General features: G+C 42.8%; 3 protein-coding genes across 6 annotated transcripts in view; 2 read left to right on the forward strand and 1 right to left on the reverse strand.

The window, feature by feature from the left end:
- The window catches only part of pds5a (PDS5 cohesin associated factor A), a 21,252-nt gene extending 18,623 nt beyond the window's left edge, over positions 1-2,629 (reverse strand). For 2 of the 3 annotated variants that reach the window (XM_086032799.1, XM_086032805.1), the window contains exon 1: positions 1-155. The gene's annotated coding sequence lies outside the window, so the exon portion shown is untranslated. Of the gene's footprint in view, positions 156-2,454 lie in introns of those variants that run through there. The other variant, XM_086032803.1, reaches the window with a different exon arrangement.
- n4bp2 (NEDD4 binding protein 2) lies at positions 2,220-13,278 on the forward strand. Of its 2 annotated transcripts, XM_086032797.1 has the most exons (16): positions 2,220-2,686; positions 3,064-4,051; positions 4,872-4,996; positions 5,126-5,214; positions 5,565-5,641; positions 6,138-6,278; positions 7,085-9,507; positions 9,604-9,689; positions 9,812-9,857; positions 10,301-10,467; positions 10,540-10,664; positions 10,794-10,920; positions 11,213-11,392; positions 12,073-12,241; positions 12,403-12,526; positions 12,608-13,278. In XM_086032797.1, the coding sequence occupies exons 1-16, from the start codon at positions 2,470-2,472 to the stop codon at positions 12,651-12,653; spliced, it is 5,130 nt and encodes a 1,709-aa protein (XP_085888923.1). In that variant the 5' UTR covers positions 2,220-2,469; the 3' UTR covers positions 12,654-13,278. The 2 variants fall into 2 exon arrangements, with proteins under 2 accessions (XP_085888923.1, XP_085888924.1); XM_086032798.1 differs by lacking the exons at positions 10,540-10,664; positions 12,073-12,241; positions 12,403-12,526; positions 12,608-13,278 and having other exon boundaries at positions 11,213-11,386.
- A 1,335-nt stretch (positions 13,279-14,613) lies between these two features.
- On the forward strand, positions 14,614-19,266 carry rhoh (ras homolog family member H). The gene is made up of 2 exons (XM_086032806.1): positions 14,614-14,888; positions 15,589-19,266. The coding sequence occupies exon 2, from the start codon at positions 15,768-15,770 to the stop codon at positions 16,335-16,337; it is 570 nt and encodes a 189-aa protein (XP_085888932.1). The 5' UTR covers positions 14,614-14,888; positions 15,589-15,767; the 3' UTR covers positions 16,338-19,266.
- Positions 19,267-19,615: the final 349 nt, after the last annotated feature.

The following is a 19,615-nucleotide window of genomic DNA, read 5'->3' on the forward strand; positions in this document are numbered from 1 at the left end:
CTCTCGAGTGGGCCGATTTAATTCATTAGTCTTACACAGGTTGGGTCTAGTTTTTCGCACAAAGCTCTCTCGGTTCAGTCTGTGCTATCCGTGGGACGGCTGAGTGAAGAGCGCCCCCCTTTGGCTTCAGTGGACTCTACAGTTCCAAATGGTTGGCTGACCACAGAAGGCATTTTCAGTACAGTACAGTATATTTTACATTTGAAAGAGAACACCACTAAACATGTGCCCTGCGACTGGCTGGCGACCAGTTCGGGGTGTAGTCTGCCTTCGCCCATTGACGGCTGGGATAGGCTCCAGCAACTCCCCGCGACCCTGTTTCGGATAAGCGGTTTGGAAGATGACATGACATGACCACTAAACAAAAATGTCACAAAAGTGGATACACAGGTCATTTATGTACCAACTTTTTACATCTAATATAAGAGATTTTCCTTTTTCTGTCACTACGCGTTGTTGGCATAGATAGACCAATGAAGTAAATTTGATAATTTTCCACGGCACACTAATGTGCTGGTTGGCATTTTAGGAATGGTTGGGGATTGGGAATATTATATTATATTGTATCATTTTATATTATATTACGTTACATTACGGTACGTTACGTTACGTTACGTTACATTACATTACATTACATTACATTACATTATATTATATTATCCATCCATCCATTATCGATACCGCTTATCCTCACAAGGGTCGCGGGGCATGCTGGAGCCTATCCCAGCTGTCTTCGGGCAGTAGGCGGGGGACACCCCGAATTGGTTGCCAGCCAATCGCAGGGCACACAGAGACAAACATCCGCACTCACAATCATACCTAGGGGCAATTTAGAGTGTCCAATCAATTTACCATGCATGTTTTTGGAATGTGGGAGGAAACCGGAGTTCCCGGAGAAAACCCACGCAGGCACGGGGAGAACATGCAAACTCCACACAGGGAGGCCGGAGCCAAGATCGAACCCACGACATATTACATTATATTATATTATATTATATTATATTATATTATATTATATTATATTATATTATATTATATTATATTATATTTAGGGCAAACTGGTAAGGGGTTGGGGTTCAAACCCACTATCTGCCCTTTCTGTGTGGAGTCTGCTTGCTCTCCCGACATTCTAAAAACATACATGATAAGTTACCTGAACATTCTAAATTCAATTGTGCCTGAGCGTGATTTTTTTTTTTTTTTTTGTCTAATCGTGTCTTGTAGTTGGCTGCTGACCAGTTCAGGGTGTATTCTGCCTACTTCCCATAATCAGCTAAGATGGTCTCTAGCACACCCACGACCCTAATGATAATAATATGATGAAATGAGAATTGTTACAGAAAATGGATGGATGGATGAATGGGTAGATTACATTAAACGAATTGCCATTTTTTTGCCATACTAGAATAAAATGTTATTGCACATCCCCTACAGTAGTTGGTAGTGGCGCTGTCATTGTCTGACAAGATGTTGGGTCTTTTTGCATTGAGCATGCACATACACACAACACAGAGCAGGAGATGTGAAGTGGAGTGAACAAAACACTGTCTATTTCTACAGGTATGAATAGGCTATGTGAGTAATATAGTATGGCAGCTATACAGTATGTTAACTATACAATTCAAACATACTGTACAATGTTCAATGCAATGTGCAGTGCAAATTGCAATTATTGGAGAGGCGTTGTCCACCCTGGACTGGCATATGGACAAACTACCCTTACCACCCACATTGAGAGCTATAGACAAATTAGAGCACAGGTGTAGGTGTTAAACTCAAGACCCAAGGGCCGCATATGGCCCGCCACAGCATTCTAAGTGGCCCGCGAAGCAAATCATGTGCGTCACCTTCCATGAGTTTTACTAAAATAGTTACATAAGTTTACAATCTTCACATATAATAAATAATAACATTGAAATATTGCAAGCCTTTATTTTCTTAACAGACTTTTACAGTAAGTTGAACTACAGTTGAAAAAACGGTTATTCTTAATTCCTGCTTTCAAAATATTAATAATGTAGAAAAATATATAGAAATGATGATGCGATGAGACGTTTGGTTTTGATTGTCTATATTATTTCACACAAAATCCCATTCAGAATTTTGTGATTGTTATTTTATTTTATGGCATCGCTGTCTTTTATTTTGAAATCAGCTCCATGAGGACAGAATTAGCTTTTATTTTGTACCCACCCATCGCTACGATTTCCGAAGTCGGCCATTAACGACTGTAGCGTAAACTGCTTTTGTAGTTCCCGCTGCTTGGTCTGATGTAAACGTAATAACCTTGAAGAGTTAAACTTTGTTCACGCTTTATGATACGCAAGAACAATGGTGTCCATTCCGGAGCCGCTTTTTTTCTGCCAGGAATGTTTGCTCAAAATCAGTGTTTGTCGACAGCTTCGCAGTTAGCTTCGCGTTGCTCTAGCTAACTTGGACTAGTGAAGGATTTACCTCAAATGTGCCAACATGCCTCGGAGAAAGAAAAACGAACAGAGCCCGATCAGAGTCCCCGGCGGGCCGCCTCCCGGACCACTTCAGGGTTACGATGTCGCATTGTCGTCCAACCTTTCACCCAGCAAAGGGGACTCCGACAGGCAGAAAATCACCCAAAAGATGCGAGAGATATTCTCCCACTTGGACCCCGAAGTTATACACATCGTACTGTCTGAGGCTGACTTTAAAGGTAAAACACGTAATTGCTGGGAGTTCATTAAAAGTGCATTAAACTGCTTTGAAATAGCACAGGCGCAGCAATGCCTCGTAAATCACTAAACCGAAACGAAAACAAACGCTATTAATAGTAGTAGCGTTCTATTTTACTTAGTTTACAACCCTCAAGTCAGTCATGATTTATGGGTTACACTCTTATCTGCGCTTTAAGACATTACAAACAAATGTTTTGCCTCCATTTTGCCTCACTTGCAATAGAGAAGCATTCATTTTCACACAAGCCAGATTCTTCTTTTCATGCCATTATCTATGTCAAATGTTTAATAATGGTAATTTAAGTGGTAAAATTGGAACAATCACGTTAGACTAATTGTCGGGTTTTTGTTGCAGTCGAAAATGCCATGGATTCCCTATTGGAACTGTCAATTGCTGCTGAACTCGCAGCCCCCGCTGGATCTCCAGTGTCTGGCTTCGAGAGCACCGCTGCAGCGCTGCTTAGTCCTCGTCATGTTGCTCAACCTGTACGAGACCCTGGCTCTTCGGAAGCGTCAGGGCAACTCACCTCGCCATCGTCTACTAGTGTCCTGACGGACGAGTTGGACCTTCAAGTTGATCAGGAGCTACAAAACCTGGCTGCGCAACAAGAAGATCGGATTAATAGCCAGTGTTTGTCTGCTGACATGACGCTTTCTTCGTTACCTCCACCACAGTTTCCAGAGCAGGTCTTCCCAGAGATGCTTCAGTTCAACCGGGAGCCTCTGTGTGGGCCGGACTCCGCTGGGCGGCCGTGTCTCGAAGGAGGCTTGGTGCAGTGTGGCGCTCCCTCTCCATTTGATGGGCTCGACACTCGGGAGCGTGTCAGCGGCGATGGTCAGAAATCAGTTGTGGATTTTACCCATCTAGTGGCAGAAGATTCTGCGGACAGGCCGAAACCTCAGTTGCATCTTGCAGCTTCGGGGCGTCCGTCTGCCTTTCAGTTGTATAAAAAGAACGAGTCATCCCAAATGTTTTTACAACAGACTGGCCCCATGCCCTCTGAAAATACAGATGGAGGAGTGTGTTCTCGGGTGACCACAACCGCGTGGAACCTTCATTCACCTGCTTTCTCTCCCCGTTTACATGGAGACGAAGGACCGTGTTTTATCACTCCTATCGCACCTTCACACTGTAGAATTGGACATCCCTCGCCCTGGTCAGGCCAGGTCAGTCAAGCACCTCTTCGACATTCTGCTACGATTCCCAAATCCTGGGCTACGGCAGCATCTGGACATAGTCCAGGTGGGATTGCACCTGCTCGGTCTGGCAGGCTTCGTTTGGAAGGGATGGTGCTCGTGTTGCTACGTGGCCCACCAGGATCTGGCAAATCCACTTTGGCTCGGTACGACATGAACAATATCACCAACAAATGTATTACAGCCGATGTGAAATTTCTGTCACAGCTGCTAAAAAATGTACACCATTGGCAGTTACCAAAATGTATGTTTTTACATTTCTGTAATGCTAGTACACCAGTGTAGAAGCTCTGTAACCAAATTGGTATTATTAATAGCTGAAAATAAGATAAAAAAAATTCTACTACAGTGGAGCCATGGGATACGAGTGTCCCAAATTTACGAGTTTTGAAGATATGAGTCGTCGTTGGGCAGGATTTATTTTTAATTTTTTTGCATTGACTTGTGAGAAATAATTTGAGATTCGAAAGATGTATGGTTGCAATGGAACCAATCATAAAACAGGGAATTACACATTGTGTATTCAATGAGACCATTTTACATAATGCTAACAAACAATGCAAAACGTCACAGACGAGCTAACTAATACCATCAGTTTTGGAGTGTTTAATATAATGGGGAAGCAACACATGTAGACATAATATAACAATACTCACAGGCATATGTTCTTTATCCTTTGCAAAAAAAAAATCTAGTAATTGCATTCCTGAACATATGAAAAGTGATTAATTTCTGATCCAGCAGAGATGCCCAGCGAGCCGGATAAAATTTTGGTACGAAAAGGTCAATTCACTTTGGAGTTCCTCATTTGCGCTCAAATTAGTAACATGTCTGCAAGACATTGTACTCAAGTGCTTCATGCTGCTGAACAGCCTCTGCGACTGACAGATGGTGGTGGTCTGATAAATTTGATCCCAGATCATTGCTGATAAGCAATTCTCCATACGTCTTTATTCATGTCTGCAGAGCTCTCGTCGAACATAATCCAGGCGGGGTTGCACTCAGCACCGATGACTTCTTCACTCATCAAGGACACTATCACTTTGATCCTGCTTCTCTGGGGGAAGCTCACGAGTGGAACCACAAGCGAGGTGAGCACAGCTTTACAGTAGGTAGTTGTCATGAAATGAGATGCAGCAGTCATAAAAAAAAAAAAATGTGACCACTGAAAGAACAGATGTTTCAATGACTTCATCTGTTATTTCTCCTTCACCCAATAGCCAAAGAAGCGTTTGAGAGAGGCGCTAACCCCATCATAATTGACAACACAAACATGCAGGGCTGGGAGATGAAGCCCTACGTGGCCCAGGTCAGTCACATGCTTTCAATGCCTTTGGGAAAATGACCACTTCTTGTTCTTGTTTTCCGCAGTGTTTTATCCTCCTTTTTTTTAACCCTTTCATGCACAGTTGTCACTACGGTGGACAGCTATTTAAAAGTTGCTTTCGCCTATATTTAGTCATCTAAAAAAAATATTTATATTTTAAATAATCACATCCAATCATAATTAATGCATGAAAGGGTTCAAATATTTTTTTAAAAATTTAGATTGATTAATATAGGCGAAAGGCACTTTTAAATAGCTGTCCACTGTTGTGACCACTGTGGATGAAAGGGTTAATATGGTCCTTCTGAAAAATGTTGACTTCTACTTGTTAGGCATTGAAACATAATTACAAAGTGCTGTTTCGTGAGACGGACACTTGGTGGAAGAACAAGCCCAGAGAGCTGGAGAGGTGAGCAAGATCAAGGAATTACTTAAAGCGGAAGTCAACGCAAACATATTTTTTTCAAAAATGTGTTTTATACAAGCCCACTAGTTGAAACGGGGAATTCTGATTAATACTGCGGGCCCCCCCCCCCCCCAAAACACAACGACCAATCACGGCTCAGATTCAGAAAACAGGTCAACTGTGATTGGTCGTTGTAAGCGGTTGTGATGTCATTTTCAGTCGACAGAAGACAAAATGGCCACCCCCAGAGATGGCTAAAAACAAGTGCATTTTGCTATTTAAGTTATATTCCACAAACGCAAAATGAATCAGAATGCTGTGTTTCAACTAGCGGGCCTGCTGGGAACATATTCCTGAAAAAAAATATGCTTGGGTGGACTTCCGCTTTAACAATATAACATTTCTTTCAAAATGTCGCTCGTCAAGACAGAAATGCAATGTGAATCTTTTGTTTTTAGGTTTTGTGTCTTATTGTTTGTCCGTCCCCCCCCCTGTGCAGACGCAGCAAACACGGTGTGTCTGTGGAAACGATTCGGCGCATGCTGAATGGCTACGAGCGCTTTGTAACAGTCAAGTCCATCATGGGTGCAACAATGCCTGAGTGGAAACAATGCCTTTACTTGGACAACAGAAATGTACAGTGAGTGTCAATCACAAAATGACAGGATCCGTTTTTTCTGTAGTTTGTGGCAGATTACGATTTCCTCGCATCTGACAATCAAATACAAACATAATCATGCAATTATTCACAGAAACAAACCTGCTTTAGGTGTGCGGTGCATATTACAGCTGCGAAGCTTTGCGTTATGAGATATGTTAACATCTGCCATGTGGCTGGCTTGATGGGTCTGTTGTTGAAATTTGGGATTGCCTTTTAAGCCTACACATCTGGAAATCTGCAGCTGCAAGAAAATGGGCCTCAAAAGGCAAGGCAAGGCAGTTTTATTGACAATAAATAAGCACATTTCATACACAAGGCAACTCAATGTGCTTCACACAAACAGACACAACACCTACAGTACAGTACAAGCGTTTACAAACACAGCAGTTCACAATATTATAATTAATAATAACAGAAGTTGTCTGCAAAATTTGGCCTGTATCACCAGTACTGATATTTTTTGTTAATTTAGGTTGATGTGTCATGAAATTTCTAATCTGAATACATATTCACGACTTGTACGTGTTTTGTGTTAGTTACAAACCAGGAAATGATTTGAGAGAAGTTTATTAGTACATAGAAAATAAAACTTACTAGTTGTTCACTGTTTTTGTTATTCATTTGTTTGAGCTATCTTTGTTTTTCTATGTCTGATTTAAACTCCGTGTACAGAACTCGGTAAGCAGCAATGGTTGTTTTTAAAGTGCTCTATAAATTAAGTTGCGTTGAGTTTGTCGTTCATTGGATGTCACTGTATACACCCCTTCTTTTCTTCTGTCCCTCAGGTGTGTGACTCCTGAGGCAAAATGTCCCGACCTTGTCTATGAACCCGGACTGATGGACTGGCGTAAGAATTCCCAGCCTCATCTGTTTTCCTCTCTTCCTGATGTGTCATCTATTGATCATGCCAGTGAGGTGCGCAAATTGGAAGCCGATTTACTTGATTTCCATTCAATTGGAAGAGCTCCACAACATTTAGTCGAGGATGTTAACCTGGACTTGGGAGCTTTGGATTCTGAGCTGGACGCCCTCAATCAACCTGGTGGAGAACAGAGCATACCTGATTGTATTGTGGAATCTGTGACGAATGAAGACCACTTCAGTAATGAGCTCCCGGTGGCCTTCTCTGGGTCTATTAAACAAAGGGTGCCGAGAGAAAGGCCAACAAGGAAGTTTGATTGTACAGATCTGGTGAAAGATATCGAACAGTCAGATGTCTTGGCAGAGAAGGAAGAACAAATGAGTAAAGAAGAGGCATCAGTGGTGGGTAGGGAAGAGGGCGAGAGGTCCCGGATGTTGCATTTTGTTGGCGACTGGCCATCTGAAGGGCCACTAGAGCAGCGGCGAGCAAAGAGAAACGAAACCTATCAAGAAAGCGATGGGAGTGAAGACACAGAGGTGTCCAAAAAAGTCGGCAAGGACACAGGCAAAGTGGTGTCTGGACCTAATCTGACTGAGTTCCAGAAACTTCTTGATCTCATTCAGACTGGTGCAGTTACTTGCCAGTCTGATTCTTCTTGTTCATCACCTGTTTCTCTTTACCCAGGGCAGAATTTTGAGTCAAATGACAAGATGGAAGAATCCCTCGGCTGTAGACCTGAGAGTGAGGAAAAAGGACGGAATATGAACGCAGAGATGAGTGGTAGAGTTGATTTACCGGATTGTGTCTTTGACTGGAAAGCAGGTAATGGCGACATTTTAAAAAGTGAAAAGGAAACAACTAGAACCACCGTTTTAGACATCGGCTGCGAAACCGAATCGGATGCCGCTGCGGATACCCGGTCGGCCGTCGCAGCGTCCGAATCGACAGAGCCGAGAGAAAGCTGTGGCACTGAGCACGTTATAGAGTTGGTGTCTGGCAGCAGTACCGAGACGGACACAAAAAAATCCAAAGAGCGGGCAGACATTGAAGTGACAGAGCAGCCTCAAAGTCGACGCTCTAGTTACGGCACTGACCCTTTGGAAGTGGAGAGTTGTTTTCTTACTGGCTGCTGTCAAGAGCGAAAGCAGCGCCAGAGTCGCAGATCAGGGAAGCAGTGCAAGCTAGCCCTCACCTTCACTCAGAACTGTCTGGCCCCTTCCCGCAACACACCTGAATGTCCCAAAACTACATCACCAACGGTTGACATTGGTCAGAGTATGAGCGCAACACATTCTGACTGTGAGACCAGCCTCCGTCCTAAACTAGACTTGTGCACCAAGCTCAAAGAAGAGGTCCTTCTGCCAAGCGACTCGCCTCTCTCTTCGGATCGAGATGACCCCACCCAGACTGAACCTCGGGAATTTGCCCTTCTTTGGCGTCTTAACCATCCCGGCAGCCCAGCCGATGCCGTCGTCGCCGCCGGCGGCTACGGCAGTGACATCACGGTCCTATGTGGAATCGCCTCGCGATTCATTCCAGAGGTTGCATCCGCAGTTCGCCCGCCCACTCGCAATACAGTGCCATACCGCATGACGCACGAGAAAAGCACGCAGGTGGAGGACAAAGAATTTGTGGCAACTCAGAGCCGTCTCGAGAGCCTGACCATCCTCAGTCGTCATTTTAAGCTTGTTAGTTTGGATACATTGGAGGACTTGTATGACAAATGCCATCAAGACTTGGAATGGACAACCAACCTGTTGCTCGATTCTGGAGAAAGGCTCTTCAGAGATGAGGAGGTTTTAGAGGAGATGCATGAGGAGGAAGGTGTTAAAGTTGAACAGAGCACTACGGTAACATCGTCAGAAACCAAGATGGGGGATGAACTCCCTCACGCAAGGCCGACTACTTATGCCGACGTGCTTCAACAGTCTGCGCGCGAGGTATTTGGCGAAATTGGTGGGATCTCCGATACCGACTCGTCAGGATTTGTCGGCACGGCTTCTCCGGTCCCAGCCAAAAATCAGCTGGACACGCATTCACGCGCGGTATCGACTAGTCCCAGCCTGCCTTCTTTGGAAAAACACGTTGACATTGAACACAAAGCAGCAATCGAGGTGTCAGGTTTTGCAACTCCAGATGAGATTGCCAGTCTGGAAGAGGTCCACCGACTTCTGCAGGCCGAGCTGGATGAGTTGGAGAGAGAAGACAGGCAGAAGAAGGATGACAGGAGGTCCGCCGCAAATCGAGGCCGCCAAGCCCTGAACATTGACAGCGTGGAGCTGAAATTACCCACCGAGCTGGCATTGCAGCTAACAGAACTGTTTGGACCTGTGGGAGTCGAACCAGGTGAATGACAAATTTCATGCGAATCGCTGACTTGCATAATCAATCAAAATTCACTCTCTTTTCTATTTATGATAAACATGTGCCCCCAATATTTAGGCACATGCTCTTCTGAAGACTATGCAGTGCAGATGGACATGAACCTGGCTAAACTGCTCCACCAGAAGTGGAAAGAATCTATCCAGGTGAACAACAAACCCTTGCAAATGACCAATGGAAGCGGCAGCTGTCCAACCAAAAAGCGTCCCCCCGTTTTTCTTGTCTCAATCTGAGTGGATCCATGCATGTTAAGACTGTTCTTTCATAGGAACGGCAGAGACAAGCAACTCTTTCCAGCCAACACCTTCTGGACGGTAAGTTACAGCACGTGAACACAATCAACGGATCTCTTGACCAGTTCCTCAATCAAGCAATCAAATCCTTCTGGTTCTGAAAAGCGCTTCCATTGTAACCGCACGGTCCCGAAAAAGTGTCATGGAAAAGCAACCACGCAGGGCGTAGACGGGCCGTTTTGGGGTGGAACTGGTATAATAGCTGGAGCAAAGGTGTTTGCTTTTCAATCATGATAGGATAGCTCACCCGGTTGATTTCAAATTAGCAAGGCACTTGTGAAGTCACTGAATGCGCATTAAAACGTACAAGTCACAGCAGGAATATGCAGTGGAGGGTCCGTGGTGCCTTAAAAAAAAAAAATGGAATGCTAAAACATAATTGTACCTGCTTTAAAATAAGATTATCAATGCCGTGGTGATCACACTGATTCATATTTTCACTGATTTATGAACCATTTCATTAGGTGCAGTACCATGGAGTGACGCTCAGATGGGCAAACCGGCGTCGCATTTTGCGAGTGGCAGAGAGGCAGGGATGCCAGCGATGGACCACTGGAATATCTCCCAGCCATGTGTCTCTCTACGGAACATCATCAAAGAGGAGCTGGCTATGCAGGAGAACATGAAGAAGGTAATACGCTGTGTCATTTTTACGCTTCTCCTCGATCTGCCTTGGTGACACCTCTCGCCCCGTTTGCTTCAGTCAAGACAAAATCGAGCAGACCTAAGCAGGCGCGACGGGGCCGCCATGCTTAAAGAGGATCAGCTCTACTCCCGATTCCCCTCCATTGACAGACATTTTCTCCAGGATATTTTCAGGGATCATAAGTAGGATTCCAATCTTGCTTTGAGTTGTGTCCGTTTTCTTTGTCACCCGCTAATTCATTTGAACGAACTGTCATCCAGCAGTGAACGTCTTCGAAATGACTGATTCGTTTACGTGTTTCTTATCTGCAGCTGCTGTCTCAGCCAGACGGAGCTCTTTCTCAACTCTTTACTGGACCAGGGGCCGGTCAAGACCGTCGTCGCTCCGGAATTGCCTCCATCCGACCACCACAGAACGCCCAGCAAAGAGAGGGAAAAGGTAGCAGTCGTTTACAAACACAGCCAAAGAGATCCTCCATATGAACTGACGTATTGGGGGAGCTGGTTGTTTAAAAACGCTAACTGTAGAATGGTTGACTTCCCTCAAGATGTTGTAGTGTGTCTGTGGGAATTTTTCTCATTTAATCCAGAAAAAAAATTGAGGTTGGAGGTTACCGATTTCCTACACGAGAGAAGGCCTGGTTCACAATCACTCCGGAATCGGAAAAGCAGCCTTTGTGTCCTCTTTATGTTGTCTCTGACCCTATTCATATCCATTTGTTTTGCACCAGAAACTTCCAGACTCTGATGTAGCTCACTCCCCCAAGTATCAGGACATTGAGGATCCTGAGTACAAGGACTTCAGGGCAGAAGCCAGTCTGCAAAGAAGTCGGCAGCTTGAGAGTTTTTCCAAAGCTGCAGCAGCTTACAAACAAGGACATAAAGAGGTGGCTTCGTTTTATGGACAGCAGGTAATCAACATCATCATCATCATCATCATCATCATCAAGAGGCTTTAGCGGAGTTCTACAGTGAACACAGCAGGGTCTGTGATGCCATTTTCAGTGGACAGAAGTGACAACATGGCTGCCCCCTGAGATGGCTAAAAAAAGGGTGGATGTGGCTGCTTAACTCATATTTCATATTAATCATATTTAAACTAGTGGGCCTGCATAGAAAACATATTCTTGAAAAAAATACTTTTGGGTAAACCCAAACATATTTTTTCAAGGCCACTAGTTGAAACAGTATTCTGATTAAGACTGCGTTTGTGGAATATGACTTAAGCAGCAAAATCCACCTGTTTTTAGCCATATCTGGGGGCGGCCATTTTGTTATTTCTGTCGACTGAAAATGACATCAGGTCAGCCGGGATTGGTCGTTACCTGAAACCTGAGTAGTTGTGATGTCATTTTCAGTCGACAGAAATGACAAAATGGCCGCCCCCTGATATGGCTAAAAACAGGTGCATTAACTCACATTCCACAAACGCAATATTTATCAGAATGCCTTGTTTCAACTAGTGGGCTTGCATGGGACACATTCTTGAAAAAAATATGTTTGGGTCGACTTCCATTTCAAGGCAAGTTTCCATTGTCTTTAGCAGTGCTTTCTGCACCGCAAAAGTAATTTGTGTCGCCTTTTCCAATAGGGACACTTGCACGGGCTGCGGATGCGTGAGGCCAACCACCGCGCAGCCGTTCAGATCTTTGAGAGGGTCAACTCCTCACTTCTACCTAAGAACATCTTGGACCTCCACGGGTTGCACGTGGATGAGGCCCTGGAGCATCTGCGCCGCATCCTCCACGACAAAACAGCAGGTACACGGACTCGAGTCAGAGCATACAGTAGACGCAGCGAATAGCACGCTAGCTGGATGTTGAAAGAAGGGATGAGGTTGAATGAAAGAATAATTACAATGTCGGTGTAATTGTGCATGCTGCTTCTTTTCAAATGGATTCTTTTAACTGCTTGTGTGCAGACTGTGAACAAGGCCTGTGTCGACCGCAGCTCTCTGTCATCACAGGAAGAGGTAACCACAGCCAGGGGGGCGTGGCCCGCATTCGCCCTGCTGTTATAAACTACCTCAACAACAAACACTACAGGTACATATACACACACACACACACACACACACACGTTTGTCTCATAGTCTCGCTCCGTTCCTCATATTCCTTTTCTCGCAGGTTTACAGAACCAAAGCCGGGTCTAGTGGTGGTCTCTTTGAAATAAAAAAGAAGCAGAGGGAGAGCATGCGCGCGAAAGCAGCTACGAGGAACAACGCTAACTAATGTTGACACAGATCAGTACGGTACACTCTACCTCCTTCTCCTTGTGTCTTACGCTCTCTTGTATTGAAACAGCCCAAAAAGTAATGATTGTTTGTCAAACTGCTGTTATTGTAAATCCTAAGAGAGAAGTCCTTCTATCACTATTTCACTGTAGCAATGATTATTTTTATACATCTACAAACCAAGTATGTATGCATCTAAAACTTTTTTTTTTTTTTTTTTTTTTTTTTAAATAGTGTGCCGGCTTTACAGTTTTCTCCATGTCTTTTAAGATATTTCAAATCACAAGTCAAAGCAAAGACTTTCCTGTTCAGGCTTGTGTATATTTTTAGATGATATGATCATATGTTCACTTTGCATTTTACATTCTGTAGGTTGCACGAGTTTTACCAACGCTGTTTGTCATTAAGGTGGAAAATAACCAATACTTGGGAAATAATGCTTATTCTGCAATGTATTATAAAATCTGTAAAGCGAGGATTGTATTTTTTTTGTATGCGATGTTTAATAATTGTTGAAATGGAATTGTTGTATGAAGAATTAAACCGTTTTTTTTAAATGTTTAATTTTGCAGCTTCAGTTCATGTGTTGTTGGCAAACAACACAGTCTGTGCAGGAACAACAGTAGCCCCCACTGATCACATACAGTACTGCAAGACTTGGTATGATGGGATACCAAGTAAATACCCGGCCAATATCGAACGATACCTATATTTTTGAATAATTACGGATGACGCATCATGAAATTGCTGAATATGAATGAAATTTCATGACTTTAAAGTGCCCTATGGAAAAGGCATAATAAACAAGAAGTTCTATTAGCCTTTTCCTGACATATTGCTAAAGTACTGCTTTCTAGCTGAAGGGTTTGTGCTAACACTGTTGGCTATTTCAAACTGTAAAATTTCCTCCATTGAGAGTAAAGTCTATGTTGCATCTGAAGAAATTCAGTCCCAAAGCAAAACCACGCTCCACTGTTCTTTTGAGGATGAGCACATTGAGCAGTGATATCTTTGCCCCAAACATACCTTTTGTAATTCTGGCAAAAAAAAAAAAATCATCATTGGTTTCATTGGACTCTAACACATTTTACAAACGGGTTTGAAAGATTTTGTTCAAAGCAACATTCAAATTATAAGCGGGTGTACACACACCCGTGCTACTATACACATTTTCTGAGCCGTTTATTGTTACTTCCCTTCTTGAAAAGTTTTTTTCAGTTATGTTGTACAAATTATAGGCTGCATTAGTGGTGGAAAATAAGTGTTGAAATTCATTATACTGCAGGTCTTATTTTTTTTAAACCTATTAATGTCTGTCGACTTTTTTTTTTTTTATATTCACTGGACGCACCAAGTTCCTATATTGAACAATAGTTGAAAGAAAATAAGTGTTGTTGAAGTGATATTCCACAAATTTACTGGTACACATAGTGTTCCGTGTTGACACCAATGAGCTGAACAATCATCAAACAAGGTTGAATCTCCCACGTCAATAATGCATGAAGATAATATTTTAAATACGTTTGTGCTTGACGGCCGATGGATCGCGGTCCGCATCGTTACCACTGCTCATTACCGAACCAATTAAATTGTAAATTCACTAAATTGACGTGTTTTCTTTTTTTAATCCGAGCCTAAATTTGAAATTGTTTTGTGTGCGTGTGTGTGTGTGTTTGAATAACGATAATAATTTTTAAAAAAATCATCAATCGCTGAAGAACAAGACAGCAAGCAAATAATGTCACTGACTGCAAATTTTAAAACGCGCACAGGAGTTTGCAGTTACATTTTCCCCCCAAATTCGAGACAAACTAGTGTAATTGAAATGCAAAAATGTGATCATGTCTTGTAAAATGCCGCTTTTGTGGGGGAGGGACGTGTGACCCCCCCTCTCACCAACAAGCGGATGTGCTGTGCTTGTCAGTTTTTAGTCGCCGTCTTTTTCAGCGGCTTTTCTCTTTTGTCACTTGACAAGTGCTAAAATACATAGGCGGTACACGTACACACTTCTTAAGTGCAGTCTTCTTACTTGTTGGGGGAGTCAGGAAGTAAGTAAATAAATGGGTAACTGTTAAGTAAACGGCAAACGTTTTGAGGTGTTAATGAGCGACATTCCACTATCTGCAAAGGAGACAGCCAGCGACTAGCAAGACTTGAAAAGACTGAAGAGAATGGTACGTTTTTGAAGTACGCATACATTTAATCTGGATTTTAAATTCTGAATGTAAAATGTGACGTGAAAATCATTCAACTCAGAAGCGAATTGGTTTTTAATGTTTTCAATTTCTCCTTGTGAGAAAAGTCACAAATCCATTGAAAAGTTTGGTCTGGCAAAGTATCTATACGGTTATAGATATAGATATGTTTAAAGTTAGTTTCGTCTTACGTGTATTAATGTATCTCTGGCAAGGCTGAAGTCAAAGTTCAACGACGGAATTAAGAAAACAATTTTTTAAAAACGATTGTACTAATAACCACCAATCATAATATAGTGAGGGAAAAAAAGCTGCAATATCATAAACTGAAATTCACAACAAAGGCGATTTCGTCTTAAAATTATCCAAAAGTGTTGCCTGCTTAACATGTACACATTCATGCTTGTATCAAGACTTAAGTCTTGTAAAGTCTAAACACAACATTTTCTTGTAATTACTTTTATTTTATTTGAATGAAATTGACAACTTTATTCTTTTATTTTTACTTTATTTACCAGTATTAGGGCCACGCAGTTTGACCCTAATACTCTTGGGTAAAGCACTAATGATGGTACTAAATGTGTGACACGGAGGGGCAGGAATCTGAATATTTTACCGTTGACGTAGGGCAACGTGTATCTAGTCTGTTGGTCATATCTGTTCATCACGTCTTCCTCAGAACACCTGCCATCTGGCCTTTTTCACCTGCTGACAAACCACAGACAGAGCCCGCAAGGCCCATGTAGAAAAGACAAACCTTCCGAAGAACCGCATGCAGTGTCTTTGACGACCTTGAGGCTGTCGCGCTTCCCCGGAGCAGAAACGCACCCCTTCAGATGATCAGAGCCGGCCGTAGAAATGTCTGTCAAGTGTGTCTTGGTCGGGGACTGCGCTGTGGGAAAGACAGCCCTCCTGGTCAGCTTCACTTCAGGAACCTTCCCCGACACCTACAAGCCCACGGTGTTCGACAACACCGGGGCGGAGGTCTACTTGGACGGTGTTTTGATCAGTCTGGGCCTGTGGGACACGGCGGGCCACGACAACCTCCGCCAGATCCGACCCCGATCCTACCAGCAGGCCGACGTGGTGCTCGCGTGCTACTCGGTGGCCAACCGCAACTCTCTGGCTAGCGTGCCGAGTAAGTGGATGGCGGAGATTCGGGAGAACTTACCCGCCGTGCCGGTGCTGGTGGTGGGCACCCACACTGACCTGCGCGAGTCGGGTGCGCACCGGGGCGGCTGCATCTCGGCGGCAGAGGGGAGGCGCGTGGCTCAGGAGGTGCACGCCAAAGGCTACCTGGAGTGTTCGTCCTTGACCAAGCGAGGGGTCCAACAAGTTTTCGAGTGCGCCGTGCGGACCGCCATGAGCCACAACAGGAAGCAGGCCAGACGACGCATGTTCAGCATGAACCAGTGCAAGGTTTTTTGACCTTGTGCCTTTAATTAACCCTTTGCAAGGAACTCTTTGAAATACCAGGAATTTCACATTTTCAACCACGGACAATTACAAACCAGTTCATACCAAGACCACTTTTAGCTTTGTTACTTTGAAAGTTTGTATCGTTGCATCAGTACATGCAAATCACTGCGATGTCACATTTTTTGGTACCTTTTATTTGAAAGTTCAATTTTATAGGTATCCCCTTTTGCTGACTGGCTAGGAGTAATCACAGTATTGGGTGCGTTTTATAATATATAAATCTAAGCCGTCTTCCGACTGTCACTGATCATGGAGCGGTGCGTTTGTCTGCCTTTTGGTGTGTGATGGGTTGATTTCTCGCTCTGTGATGGTGTGAATGTTCATCTGCCTCTATATGTGCCCCGCGATTGATTGGCGACCAGGGTGTTAGTTTGCCCGAAACTTAGCTGGGACAGTCTCCAGCTTCCCGTGACATCGAGCAGGATAAGTGGTGTAGAAAATGGATCAGTGGATGCCTTCAAAATGATCCAATCACTTCAAAATGATCCAATCACTTTAATCAGTGTGGCTTTTGTGTTTCTACATCTAACTTTCAAAAATTACATGAATAATATTTTCAAATGCAAAACAAGGATAATAATGCTAGACTTTGACCGACACTGCCGAAAATATCTGTGAATTAATTGTCATTGTATTGTTTTTGTGTGGTTTGATTGAACAGAAATCTAACAATGTTAAACCATTCAAATGTGGCGCCTTAAAGACTTTCTTAAAATGGACCGGTCACCCTACAAGATTCTACCTTTTCATTTATAATTCATTATCTTGTGTTGCCTCTCTAAAAGATTTGCTTCTGAAAGTTGCTGAAAAAAAAAAAATATATATATATATATATATATATATATATATATGGTTTTTTTTTGAAACATTACAGAAATTCCACTTCTCACAAAATGCTTCGAAGCTACATCGGGGAACATTAGCAAAGTAGAGCTGATTCATTACTTTTCAGTTCTTTATATTTTGAGACGAAATAAATCTCATGACAATGCTTTATTTTTATTTCAAAGTATCTTTTTTTTTTTTTTTTTGATGCAGTGCACGCCAGCTGCTCCAAATTTGACCACTAGAGCCATGTACTTTTACAATTAAATATTGATTTTAATGTTTTGCTTTCTAGCGCCTGGTCTGCTGCGTTCTATCGTCAGGAATATAACAGTCGATTGTCACTCATTGTTGTTTAGCCTAGCGGAAGAGGGCAACTACTTGTGTCCCTGCTGTTTTGCCATTTTCGGTCATTTACTGTAGAACCTCGATATACGGTGTCTGATAAAGGGATGGACGAAAAATATATACTGTATGTGTTTGTTTTTTAAGCTTTGTCAGTGCTATCGTACCTTCCTTTGCGTTGGGTTTGAACTCCAGTTTTACACATTTATCGGGAAAGCAGTGTTGCGTTCCAAAGACAATTGTAGATTGTAAAGTGGGAATTAGATTAGCACTGGTAGAGCACCGAATTTGTAATCAAGTCACAAACCTTGCCATTTGAATCAAATCTGTATTGATCTAAACAGCAAAACTATACTGTTGCATTTAAGATTATTTCAAGGGGAGGGGAGTGGTGAACCTAAAGACGTTAAGACTGAGCAAATGACCAAGAAATAAATAGCCTCCTTCCATGTGTGCATTTTGTGCACAGCAGCTGAGGATGACACTACACTTCTTTTCAAGGATATATTCCGGAATATACCTAAACCACTTCCCACCGCACACATTTGTGCAGATACATTACCAGCCCAAGTCTTACAGTTTTGGTACAGCAGACGCTTCATTAAGTACACCTTCACGATCTAATCGGAGACAATGAAGAGATGAATAAAATACCCTGCCTTAACAAAGACAATGCCGTCACAAATATGTTTGTATTGGTACGTTAAAAACAAAAAAACCTTCATGCTGCGCCACTGCAAACTACAACAATCATTAATTGCTCAAAAATGTGTCAAACGTGTTGTCTAATTTATGAAGGCGAATGTTTCATAAATTGCAATGTTTGTTTTGTTGTCAGCAGTGTACTTTTGAATGTGCCTTGAAGTTATTCAAACGCAGAAAATTCATTTTTCACTCAAACGATATCATTAAGAGTCTGCTGTGGTCGCTTCTTTCGGCTGCCAGTGTGCTCGCATGCACTGCCGCCGCAAGGCCTCATCCCCGTCTTACATGTACACACGCACGCACGCACATACTCAAAAGCTCACACGGTTAGCGTTCTGAGCTAATGGAAGCAAATTGCCACTTTGCAGTTTATTTTGAAAATAAAGTTAAAGCACAAGTGTAACCGCGGCAACATTTCACAACCTTAGGCTGTGTCATAAACCTTCTCCATGCGGACTTGACCTTTATACCTGACAAGGCTCAGAAACAGAGCACTAATTAGATATCCAGCCATGCATCGCATTGCTTTACATGCTATTACAACACAGTAAGATGAAAATGTAAACACCGTTGCCTTTCAAGAGGTTTACATGGGGTCACCTTAGCTTTTAATAGAAATTCCTCGCATGTATCATGAGCTTCCAAATCAAACGCGTATATTCCTAGCCCTAATTTATTTGTTGTTCATTTCTTATTGGCTGCTTCGATGGATTCTTCTGAAGACTGAAACTGATTAAACTTTCTTGAATGGTATTAATTCTATGAGACAAAAATGTCATCATTTGAAAAACTGAAGAAAGGGAAATGCTTTTAACGCATGTTGAGATCTCAAGTCTGAATTCAGAAAATTGACTGGGATCCCAATGAACTGTCACCTGTGTGCTGCGCACAAAACAATCTCTGCGAGTAGAGAAGTGACAATGAATCCGGAATATCGCTTGGTGGGATAGAGTGACAATTTTATGTATGAAAAGTGCTATATAAATAAAATGTGATTGATTGATTGATTGAATGGCAGAATTTCTACAATGCACACAATGCCGAGACTCTTAAGTCAAAACAAACTGAAAGTCGCTGTGCTGAGGGCTGCTGGCAGGGGGATAAAATTGCTGACAATTCTGAGGGTCCACGACTCATTGAGAGTCGAGAAAATAGTCGTTTCAATTCGCAGTATTTAAGTGGTAGGGCCATGAGTGTTATTTTTTTTTTTTGCTCTGGCACAGGCAAATGACCCATAAAAGAACAATGCCACTCACAAAAGAACTATTTCTCAATTCGTTTTACCATTCTGACCATTTGCGTTGCGCTTCTGGTGTGCAACTTGATGCTTGTTTGCTAGTTGGTATCACAGG

The sequence above is a fragment of the Filicampus tigris genome, chromosome 6 (genome assembly GCF_054856515.1).
Source record: "Filicampus tigris isolate MCC_2025a chromosome 6, RoL_Ftig_1.0, whole genome shotgun sequence".
Classification (NCBI taxonomy): Eukaryota; Metazoa; Chordata; class Actinopteri; order Syngnathiformes; family Syngnathidae; genus Filicampus; species Filicampus tigris.